The 12,500-nt window shown below is 48.2% G+C and overlaps 1 protein-coding gene across 1 annotated transcript in view; it reads right to left on the bottom strand.

The window, feature by feature from the left end:
* Positions 1–7,022, bottom strand: part of LOC134459668 (protocadherin-9) — a 455,654-nt gene extending 448,632 nt beyond the window's left edge. Inside the window, exons 1-2 of the mRNA XM_063212049.1 lie at positions 6,310–7,022; positions 2,417–5,595 (exon numbers count right to left, since the gene is read on the bottom strand). Coding sequence (XP_063068119.1) covers positions 2,417–5,464 — 3,048 coding nt within the window. The 5' untranslated portion in view covers positions 5,465–5,595; positions 6,310–7,022. The remainder of the gene's footprint in view (positions 1–2,416; positions 5,596–6,309) is intronic.
* Between the last annotated feature and the right edge of the window lie 5,478 nt (positions 7,023–12,500).

The raw sequence follows: 12,500 nt of genomic DNA, 5'->3' as shown, positions 1-12,500 counted from the left end.
ATGCTGAAAGCAACCTCATGGATGCAGGACAGACACAGTGACCCAAGAGTCTTTGACGGTGGGAGCTGCAACACATGCACACTTTGTCACGCACACCCACACGCACACGCGCACACACACACACACATACACACACACACACACACTTTCACAGTGCCACCCACGCTGGCCTGTTTTTTTTTTGTCCTGATGGCCATCTCTTACTGTCCACATCACTGATGCTATTATCAATCTGCTGTGCATTCAGCGCACTGAGGATACGCTTTAGCTGACGCACACACACACACACAAACACACACACACACACACACACACACACACACACACACACACACACACACACACACACACACACACAGCAGGGTTCTTTCCCCTTGCCCTCTCCTCTACTATTCAAGACTGCATGTTGGCTGTGGGCCAGGAGAAGCCTAGCAGAGCAACACTGCCCCCTTAAGGTGGAGTTCCACTTGCCTTCATCGGCTCCCTATCTCTCGCTTTCTCTCTCTCTCCTTCTCGCTCACTCACACACTCACTCGCTCTCTCTCACACGCTCTCTAGCTCGCTCTCTCTCTGGCACACTCTCTCGTTCTTGTGCTCTCCGATGCTCTTCCCCTCATTTCTCTTTTTTTTCTTTCTATCCCTCATTCAGTGCAGTGAGAGGTCTATCATATCGGAAGGACATGCCGTCTTTGTTTACGTTCTGAATAGATCCAAATTCAAGTGATTAAAACAAATAGAGCCAATGGATTAGGAAGATTTTTTTTTGAAAGTCATTAATGCACGTTCCCTTTCAGTGTTGGGAACGTTTCAAAATTCATAGCAGCCAGGGTTAGGTCCTTCATTACCGTAGTTCAGTGCAACAAAGCTTAAACATAAAAAAAAAATGAGTAGTGCACATCACATCATTATGAACAAAAAAGCGATTAACAAGGCTGAATAAGTATGGGTATTTTTAGCATAATAGTATGAAAGTAAGGCTTCATTTAATTAAGTCATTCATTTTTTGTTCGTAATGTCTTTTGTGAGTCTAATGGAACCAAAAATTAGCATTGCTGTGGTTGTTGATCAATTGTGTGCTGTGTTTGTCCTATGCTGCAGATCTGTTCTTGAGTGTCTGTGTTTGTGCTACTGGAAAGTCAGAGGTATGCCTATGACTGTTCCGTCATCTTTGTGATTTGGCGAATGTAGCTGCTTTGTTTGGGATTTGTTGTTCTTACTAATACATTAAACATCATACAATAAATCAGGTTTTTTTGTATCTAAATCCTGCAGATTATCCCACAGATTACAGTTAGATTAGTTTATTTTGGATCAATGACATCTGCGCAAGTACCCCATCTCATTTGGTCAAAAACCTCTTTTACATTTGAAATACTGAACGATAGACTGAGTGGTTTCTATTAGACTGTACGGGAGATCGCCTGGTAATAACAAGAATAAAGAGAACATGAAGAGCGACAATAGTGCCGGCTTTCCTTTTTTCCTCAGGATGAATACATTAGTGTATGTAGCATAGTTTGCATCTAATAAGTTGGATGGTGTCTTTATGAAACAAAGATCAAAGACACACTATAAAATGATGAAAAAAAGAAAGAAAGAAAGATGAATTGTCTGAGAGTGTGTGGATATGAAAAAAAACAACAACACAAAAACAATTAAGTCAGAAGAATGATCAATCAGAGAATGACCCGTCTTGGATGGGAAAAGTGCCTGCTTAAGAGGGGGTTCAGTGTCAGGGATTTTGTTTCACGCAAACGGCTGGGTTTTTGGCCAAGCACACGTTGGAGTAGTGATTGTAGTAGACAGGCAAGAAAAAAATGTTTCTTTTACAAAGTCTGAATAGCATTGTGTTCTTGTACAGTGAATCAGAAGGCCAAACAAAAAAAATCACCATTCTAGTATCGTATGCTACAGTATCAAGTACTGACACAGGCTGTCTGACATCATATATCCCACCAAACATAAGCAATTTTCTACCTGGCTCACTTTTCATTCAATTCAGCAGGTAAGCAAGCAAGCAAGCAAAATAAATAAACAAACAAACAAGTAAACAGAGACACCAGAGATAAAATGCTTAGCTGCTACATATTGACATCAGCAGTGTGCCTGTGATTACTCTTTTGTAAAATCTAACCACAATGATGAGAATGTTGCTTTTTGGTTTTGAAAACGTACATGAAGACAGCTAAAGGTGGGAGCTTATTGTCTGTTTCTCCACCAACTCCCACACCCCTCCCTCCCAATCCCCGCTCCCCCTCCTTCTCTCACTCACGCTCTCTTTCTGTCTCTTCGCCTCTGTCTGTCTTCCTGCCCTCCAGACTTCATCATCTTAAACAGTGTGTGATTGGCACTTTTAGTACTGTGGCACGGAGCAATTATACGCGCTGCTTATAGACCAGTAAAAGTGCTCCTTTACCTGTCTGGTGGTGTGCAAGGGGCCCCCCTTTGTCTTGAAGCCTCCCTGGGAGCTGCACTCCGAGGCACTGAAGTGGTCGGAGCTGGTGGAGGAGCGCTTGGAGAGCGTGTCGCAGCCGCCGACGAAGGTGTTGTCCAGCGGCAGCTCCTGGATGACGTGGTGCTTCTTGACCGAGACCGGCGTGTCGGCCTTGAGGTGGAAGGCGGACTGCGGCGAGGCGGACTTGTAGTGCCGGGCCAGGTCCGGACTGTTGGGCTTGAAGGTGGTGGTGGGCGCCGTGTTCGCGGTGTTCCAGTCGAAGCGGCCGATGCTGGGCTCCTCGAGCTCGGCGGGCAGGCTGATGGTGCCGTTGATGGGCTCGTGTGCCGGGTCGTCCGGCTTGTTCTCCTCGATGGTGACAAAGTTCAGCAGCGAGCTTTTCGGGGACTTCCTCTTCTTGCGCTTCTTCTTCTTGTTCTGCTTGTTCTCCGTGTTGGGCGACATCCACTCAGCGCCCTGCTTTTTGCGCTGCGCGGCCTTGAAGCGTGACGCGTGCCGGCAGCGCACCAGGATGGTGACGAAGATCACCACGATCACCACCATGGCGCCCGCCACGATGGCGATCATGATGGTGAGGTAGTCACCGCTCTGGTAGGTCTCACCCATGTCGCCGATGGGGCGGTCGATGGGCGTCTCGATTTTGCGTCTTATGAGCTCATAGATGTAGCTGGAATTCCCCACTGTGTCATTGACATAGAGGAAAACCAGCACTAGTGTGTGCAGGGACCGTGGGTAGCCCAGGTCACTGATGTTCACCACCAGCCTGTGTAGCCCTATGTCTGACACTGTGGGCTTTTCCTCAAGTGTAATATTGCCTGTCACTGGGTCGATTCGAAACAGGCCCTTGTTGTTCCCACTGACGATGGTGTACTTGAGCTCTGCGTTCATGCCTGTGTCCCCATCCACAGCAAACACCTCGGCTACTACTGACCCTGGGATGGCCGAGAGAGGCACCAGTTTGAATGAGGTGTTGGACTGCGGTGAGAGCACAACGGGCACATTGTCATTGACGTCGATGACGTTGATGGTTACCTTGGCAGCGGAGGAGCAGGGAGGGCGGCCATTGTCCACAGCCCTCACGTCGAATGTGTATGAGCTCTGTTGCTCACGGTCAAAGGACACGTTGGACTTAATAACTCCACTGTTAGGGTCAAGGATGAAGTTTTCATTGTCATTAAGGATGGACAGTGACACTTCTGCATTTTCCCCTGCGTCTGCATCTGTGACAGTGATCACTCCAACCGTGCTGTATTTGGGCAAGTTCTCCGAGACAAAGAACTGAAAGTGGTTGTGGGTAAATTTGGGGCTGTTGTCGTTCTCGTCTAACACAGTGACGATCACGGCAGCTTGGCTCTGAAGAGGAGGCGTGCCATTGTCTCTCGCCGTCACGGTAAACAGGTACCGCTCCTGGTCCTCGCGGTCAAACACCCTGGACGCTGTCAGCTGACCTGTTTTACGGTCCAGGTCAAAGAACGATGCGTTGGGGCCGAGCTGGTAAACAATCTCTGCATTTTTACCACTGTCCTCATCTGTGGCACTGAGGGTGGTGAGAAATAAGTCCCTCTTGTTGTTCTCCTTCACAGTCAGCTCAATGACAGGCTGGCTAAATATAGGGGGGTTATCGTTTTCATCCTCTATCCTCACCCTCACCAGCGCTGTCTGATTCAAGCTCGGCTTGCCCGAGTCAGACGCCACTATTTTGAAGTTGTACTCCTTGGTGCCTTCGTAGTCCAGCAGTGCTGAGGTCTCCAGCAAGTACTGGTTGTCGTAGACGGCCTTGAGGTGAAACGGCACGTCTTTCTCAATGAAGCAGATGACTTTGCCGTTTACGTCTGTGTCCTTATCCGACACCGTAATGAGGGCGATTTTTGTGTTAATCGGGTCTTTCTCCGACAGCCGCACGGTGCCATTAATGGGGCTAATGATGTATCTGAGGTCAATGTTTGGGGGGTTGTCATTGACGTCAGTGACATTGATGGTCACCGTGGCCCTGGCGGGGCTGGAGCTGCCGTCACTGGCCAGCACGGCCAGCTTGTGTATGCCCGTCTCCTCGCGGTCCAGCGGCCTCTGCACCGTGATGAGGCCAGAGGTGGAGTTCAGGGCAAAGAGCCTCTTGGTGGCAGGGGACACCTGCGTGCCAAACATATATCTGATCTCGGCGTTGGCACCGATGTCCGCGTCGCTGGCCAGGAGCTGGATCACAGAGGTCCCTATGGGGGAGTTCTCCGGGATGTGCACCTCGATCTGGCTCTCCTTGAAAACGGGCCGGTTGTCATTGACGTCCGTCACCGTCACCTGCAGGATGGCCGTGCTGGACTTTTGCGGGTTGCCGCCGTCCTCCACCTTGATCTTCATGACGTACGTGTCCTTCTGCTCGCGGTCCAGGTTCTGCTGCACGATAAGCTGCGGCCACTTCTCGCCCTCGGGCGTCTCCACGATGTCCAGCCCGAAGGCACTCTGGCCATTGACCAGCTCGTACTTGTGCACGCTGTTGGGTCCCGTGTCCGGGTCCGTCGCCGAGGGGATGGCGAAGCGACTGTTGATGAGCGTGTTCTCCGGGATGGAGATGTTGATGACCGGCGAGGGAAACATCGGCGCGTTGTCATTGGTGTCCTTGACGACAATCTTGATCTTGATGAGCCGAAAGTAGTCGTTGGGCAGGATGACCACCTCGATCTCGAACGCGCACTCGCTCTCCTCGTAGGACGAGCCCGGGCACAGCTTCTCCCGGTCGATGCGGTTGGAGGTGGTGAAAATCTCCCCCGTGTTGCTCACCACCCTCAGCAGAGGGTTGTCCCCGGCTTTCGACACCAGCCGGTACACCAGGTTAGCGCTGGCTCCGGTGGTGGGGTTAGTGTGAGAGATGTTCAGGTCCTTTGGTATGTTTCCAATCAGCACATTCTCCTGCAGCTCTTCCCGAATGGGGTAGATGAGTTCTTGCGCTATGGCTGGGTCCAGCCAAAAGCAGGCTACCAGGGCAGCCAGCAGATAAAAATCCTTCAGGTCCATGGCGATGGCGATACAGTTATTCTCCCAGCAGCAGCCTCGGTGCACTCAAACAGCGATCTCCATGCAACGTGAGCAGAGAATTGGTTTCGTGGGACCATACATTTGAAGCCAAGTGGCAGCCAGGCTCGACCCTGCAAATGAGCAGTGTTTACAGTTCATTACAAAGGAGGCTTTGGTCTCAGGCAGTCAGACAAATGTCACTTCAATTTCACAAATCTAATCTTCACTACTAATGGTGGCATACTCACTTAGTGGACTTGCAGCAAAGAGTTCTGCTCATAAATTGTAGACTACATTATACATACACCATAATGATACTTATTGTAATTAACATTCAAGACACAGTACATTACACACTTCACATTTGACACTTAACATTCGACACTGATGTCAGAGGGGAAATACAAATACTGCCACATACTAAGCAAAAGAAAATTTATATTTTTATCCAGATTTACGATAGTAATTATTTATAATAATAATAATAATAATAATAATAATAATAATACGGTATGTGTCCACCATCGTAATTAGTAAGGGCACAATATGGCAAGATTAAGCTGCCGCATCCACTGTAAGCAGTGAAGTACTTAGCCCCATCCTTCAAGACCTTCCACATAATATGCATAACGAGTATCCAAATGTCTCTCTCACTTGCCCTTGGTAACTTTATAGCAACGCGCCCTTTTTCTTGGGCATCGTTATAGTAATACTAACAGTGTCACATAATAAAGACTTCTGCAGTGCTGATAGGAGATAATCTGAAATAAAATTGTCATAGTCAGTGGTTAGATTTGGTAAATAGGCGTGTAATTACGCATAGAGAATCGTGTGAATTCTCTCACCTCTTCTTCCGCGGATCTGAGTGTGTGGGTTACCCGCTATCGAATCTTGCTGTCGCACATCTCCGCTACAAATCCTTTCTATTCTCGCATGGACATTAACTCCAATAAAACGGCGTCCGTATTGGTCATAGCAGTGATCCGGCGGGAGGCTGGTGTCAAAAAAATACCTCTCCCATCGAAAATACAGCCGTTTCGGGGGTCGACAGTGACAGCAGTCAAAGGTAAGTGGCAGAGCCTTCTCGCATCAGGCAGTGCCTTTTACGGACATTTAACTTTCCATTCGAAGAAATGCTCAGTTTCATGCGCGGACTGCGGTGGTCGGTGGTCGGTGGATGCGCCTCTCCAAGCAGAATAAGGTGATGCGCGGCGCACCTTCTACTCCTCAAGACGGATGGGTCCCTTGTAGTTATTCAGCATCAGCGCATAGCAGTCTCCCAAAAGAAGCCGCGAAATCACTGGCAACCTGTTTAGCGCACACACACCCGTGCACAAGTGGCGCGGTTATCCCAGCAAATTCGAGTCAAGTTTGAAAAGCCAATCTCACATTTTTTTCTCTTCCTTTTCAAATTTCAAAACATTCTGATGACTTTCTGGCAAGAAGACATATCCAAGATCCTCCTGGCAGATCTCCCGCGATGCGAAGCGCACCTGCTCTGAGGCGACCTGCTTGAACGAGCGAGATAGCCGACAGATAGTCCAAACCTTATAGGATGCTTCCACGGGATGGAGTATGGCGCGTACCCTTGCACTCCCCTTCTCAGAACTGAATTTCTTGCAATAACTCTGAGTAAGCCCACAGGGGGGTGTGAATTACAACACGTCGACGCCCCTCACGCCACCGATTGGTCTATGCCCCCATTAGAATTCTGATGCATAGATTCTTACGCATACGATTGGCTGTTGCCAACGCCACTTGAATCTGGAGCAGCTCCTTCTGAAACGCGGGGTGATGAGCTGAAAGCTGCAGAGAGCCAGAAGAGTCTTCTCTCGGTCCACACAGCTGCGGATGCAGCGCCTTTCCACATTCAGTGCACGGCTCTCTCTGGCTCCCTTATAGTAGCAGTTGTCTTATTATAATCTTTGTCGCTGTTGAGTCATGTAAGGTGATATAATTTGTAAATAAAGCAAAACCCCTATCTCCAGTAACATGCCCTACTGAACAGAAGTGGGCGCAGTGACTGTCGCCGATAAGCAATGGGTACCAATTTAAGTGAATAGAGGAGTAGGCTAGTTTATCTTGGTGAAACCATGTGCTTGCAATAAAGAGAATGCTAAACACAATCCATAGGCTTAAAACAACCCAAGCCCAAGTGTCAATGGGCTCGTGTCCTTGTTTCCTGTGTCACAAAATGAAGTAAAGACAGCTGTATGCATCCGTAGAAAGAATTTCACATTTGAAAAACAAAAGTTCAGAGATGCTATAAAGGTTATTGTCGACACATGAGAAGAGAGGCATAGCTTAAGTCAACGATCAAGTAGGAGAAGTAGTGTTTCGGGGACGGATGGAGTCAAGCGTCAAATGCAAATGCCCAAAAAATAACTATGTCGTAATTACTGGTGTGAAACTCTTTCTTCGCCGGCTTTTAATCACACCTGTAAGGATTGAACGAATTTATTATTCAACGCCTTCTTTCTGAGTCGGACTCGGTAGATGTGCAGTATTTCGATAATGCCTTGGTTATACGGGACGCATAGTCCACCCTTGACTACCCGTCTGCTGATTCTAAGTGGCAAGAGGTTGCGGGGCTTCTAACCACAAAACGTCTCTGCTGCGGTGAAGACCACCATCTAGAGGTTGTTGTTGGGAAATGCAGGAAATCTCGTGTGGGATCCGTGCATCTACCTCTCCTCCTGTCCCCGCGGATGATGCCGTTGTGTCGGAGATGTGCACACGGCGTGCAATTTTGCTCCAAGACAATGTGGTATCAACAACCACAGCCAGCCAATTAGCAACATCTGACCCTCATACACCATGGCGTCTGGAGATATAGCTGCATTTTGTTTTCTGAAATGATCACTTCAAGGCATTGTGTTTGATACACTTGTTTACTATGCATTTTGTTTCAAACGTACTACATGATTCAACACGACATGCTGTACTACATACTGTGGATGGGCGATGGAAGAGGTGATAACATACCTACGAAGGAAAGGCTGTGAAAGCAGAGAGAGAGAGAGAGAAAGAGAGAGAGAGAGAGAGAGAGAGAGAGAGGGCTGGGTGCTGATGTCAGTTGTCGATGAAATCGTGATTGGTTGTCTTGTTCTATAGCTCCAAGCGGCTGAGGGTAAGAACAGCCATTTAAACCCTCCTGGCTGACAGCGTAGTAGCTCTCTCTCTCTCTCTCTCTCTCTCTCTCTCTCTCTCTCTCTCTCTCTAACACACACACACACACACACACACACACACACACACACACACACACACACACACACACACACACACACACACACAGCAAGAGAGAGAGAGAAAGAGACTTGCACACGTGCCCGCTCCGACATTCATTTCCATTTTGTTTTCTTTTCAGCCACCTTCTCAATGGTAGTTTGTTTACAGTTGACATTGTAAGAAAATTCAGCCTTGAGTGTCCATGAACTATGTCATCCATATTGACTCCTTATTTTCACACAAGCAAATGTACTCAACTGCATGTGAACACACGCACGCGCGTGCACACAAACACACACACAGAGCGTGCGAGCGTGAGAGAGAGAGAGAGAGAGTCACACACACACATGCAGAGCAGACACTTGCGTGCGTGCACACACACAGACATAGACAAAGCTAGCAAACAACACAGCTCCCCCTAATGAGGCTGAACACTGCTAATGGGCCCTTGCACACGTGCTGTCTGCAGCTGTCTTGCTCAAGGTAGATAAAACAGCATGGGGATGACAAAAGGTTAGACTTCAGCTACAGTGGCTGGGTCCTGAGTCTAAAGTGCAAGCTATACAGCTCCACTGTACATTCTCTGAGACTTAATTAACAATACTGAAGAGGGGAGGGGAGAGGAGGGGAGCAGAGTTGCCATGCCGAATTTTTTTTTTTTTTTTTTTTTTGGGGGGGGGGGTGGGGGGGGGGGTGGGGGGGGGGGGGGGGGGGGGGGGGGGGGGGGTACCCTGGGTGTCTCTCATGTACCACCCACCATACTTCTCCCATTCAGTGTTGCCAGATTGGGCGGGTGCCCACCCAATTGGGCTACTTGGGATGAGCGTCGGCGGGCAAAAACGGGAAAAATTGGCCATTTGGTGTTTTTTTCAGCCGTTTTGGGCCCATAGAAGTCAATGTAATTTGTTGATTTTGGGCAGAATTTAGCACATTTTGGCGGTTTTTGAGAACCTTTTGGGCAGGATTTGGTCAGACACATCTGGCAACACTGCTCCCATTTCAGAATGCCCTACAATTGAGGCTGAGGTCCCTGGCACCAGAGTTATCCATCCAGGAGTGCCTTGTATGTCTAACACAGCTGAGTGCGGAGCCAATGACCTCTCACGGACCATTTGTAGCGAATGAGAGTAGAGTTGCCTTGCTGGGACTCAAACCCAGAACTTTGGGGGAACCAAACTGAGAAACTGGGGCTCTGACTGCTACACCAGAGCCAGGCTCGTGGGTATGACAGTGACACCCACGGCAGCGCACCCACAACCCTAGTGATGGCCACTCCATCACAGTGTCACTCAAGAAAATCAACATACACCTCTTTAACTGCCATACATTCACACAAGTGCGCACTCATGAACACATACTGGATACACATACCCACATAGTCAGACACATAAAAAATACTCACACACCTACGCATGCACGTTACTAAAGTTACACACATATTCATAACCTTACATACTGAAAGGCATTGCCATACTGTATATTGGATTCTATTAAAGCCCTTCTGGGAAACTCCAACTCCCATTGTCATTGTGACACAGCACTCCACAGCACACAAAAGTGTTCACTGCACACAACGGGAGCAGTGCGACAGGACGGTACCATGCTCAGGGTACCTCAGTCATGGAGGAGGTTGGGGGAGAGCACTGGTTAATTACTCCCCCCACCAACCTGGCAGGTCGGGAGTTGAACCGGCAACCTTTGGGCTACAAGTCTGATGCCCTAACCGCTTACCCATGACTGTCCTTGTGCTGATGTTCTTCCCCTGATGTTCCTCGCTTGCCTTCAACAGTGCATTGTTGAGGTGTTGGCAACGATCTATGTAGACAACTCAACCCATTCAGCGAGCATCTTGGAGATGTACTTGAACATTTGTTTGATAAGATTCAACGCTATCTACAGTAAATTAATGGCAAAACAAAAGTGTACTGCAATGATTTTTGGGACTTTATTTTTGTAATAGGACAGTGGGGAGAGAGAGACAGGGAAGGGTCGGCAAAAGGACCCGGGCCAGATTCGAACCCGGGTCGCAGGTGTAGTAGTGTCTTGCCCTACCGCTTGAACCACGGCAGGGCCCTGTTTCTCTATTTTCTTCTTGCAGTTTTTTTATGTGTGTGCGGCGGTTTTCAACTACAGTATAGTAGGCTATACATGGGTTCTCAGTGTTTGTAAACACAATGTTATGAGGAGGGGCAAGACACTGGCAGCCAACCACGTGAGCTAATTTTTTGACCGACATCGGTTTGCAACAATCAGAGGTTGAGTTGTGCACAGCTAGGCTCGCGCAGTCGGGTTATAAACAAAATGTAGAACCCATGTACTGTATATGGTAAGTGTTGCAGATTGGAGCAAAGATGCTGTAAGATCATTGCAATACCGCCTGTACAGGTCAGCATATAATTTGCTCTTGGCTGCGAAACAGGTGGTGTACAACTGCACTGTACTTGCACTCACCATCTTGCCATTGCAAACCGACTTCCTCTTCTATGCCTTTCTATAGGCACTTTTTTTTATCAGTGCTGTCTCCTCGAAGGATATATCTGTTATTGACTCAGCACCTCAGACTGCACCACCTGTGAGAATGCAGTAGTAACAGCCTGTGGGAGGAGTATTCATCACTTAAAGCTACTTTGTACTGTAGACTCCTGGAAGCAACGACTGTAGTCTCGGCCTGCATTTGACTGGAAAGATTGAGTATTGAGCGCCCTCCTCCCACACACACACACACGCACACTCACATGCACGCGCACGCACACACACATGCGCACAAACACACGCACACACACACCATCTCCCCATACATTGCTTTTATAAATAATGTACCAAATTGTTTAGTGCATGGCCCACATGGATGGGTCAATAATATTTGTTTTATAAATTCATTATAGGCGATGTGAGGATGCTTCGGTGTGGTGGGGAGATGTACAGGGACGACATATGGGAGCCCACTCACTCTGAGCTGTAGGATATGGAGAATATTGATAATGTCAGCTGAGTGACATAACCTTTTCAGTCGTGCCACTTTAAAATGTCATTGATTTAAAATGGCGCGCCGCTTTTTTGGCGAGCGCTCAAGGTCGGCGGGCTAGGCAGGCAGGCGAGCAGGCAGGGGGAGAGAGCGAGGGATCGTTGATCACAAAGGCAAGTGATGGACAGCTCGACTTTTTTTGTATCCCTTCTTTTTAGGCCGTCGACTCGTGGCGTTTCTGGATCCCGGTATGTCTGTAATTGTGCCTTTTCAGAGGGTTCTTGAAAGGCTTGGAGTCCGTGAGGGGAAAGGGCTCTCGTTCAGCCGTTCTATCTCAGAGTGGCCTTGATGACTCCTGGCGCCAGCGGCAAACAAGACAGCGTTTATCTGAAGGAGGCTTGTCACCCATCGTGAGAAACCCTTCTTTGGCAGAAGGAGGGAGAGAAAGCGCTGTTCAAGAGGCAAGAAAGCAGAAGAGAAAATACTAGAGATTCCTGTGCACTGTAAATTGGTTTTATGTGACATCAACTTAAGCGTAGGGGCATTTGTCACAATAAAATAAAAGAACTGTGTTGGCATTTCTGGACAAACACACAGCCACGAGGGGCAAAGGTGAAATGGGATCTTTTCAGTGGTGTGTATAGTACATAATACAATAAATGTAACCCCGGAGCTAGGTGAAAAGTTAGGGTCTTCTTACCTGATCGTGTGTGTACCATAATGTCTTACATACAACATTAAGAGCTAAGATGAAAAGCTGTGTTTAGTCAATTAGTTCAAGGAGCACAGATTCAAGTGCCTCTGAGGAATAAACTACACATTGGTATGAAATGCGTTATT

The sequence above is a fragment of the Engraulis encrasicolus genome, chromosome 12, assembly GCF_034702125.1.
Source record: "Engraulis encrasicolus isolate BLACKSEA-1 chromosome 12, IST_EnEncr_1.0, whole genome shotgun sequence".
Lineage (NCBI taxonomy): Eukaryota > Metazoa > Chordata > Actinopteri > Clupeiformes > Engraulidae > Engraulis > Engraulis encrasicolus.
The sequence above is the reverse complement of the archived record's forward strand: the minus strand, read 5'-3'. Positions and strand labels throughout refer to the sequence as shown.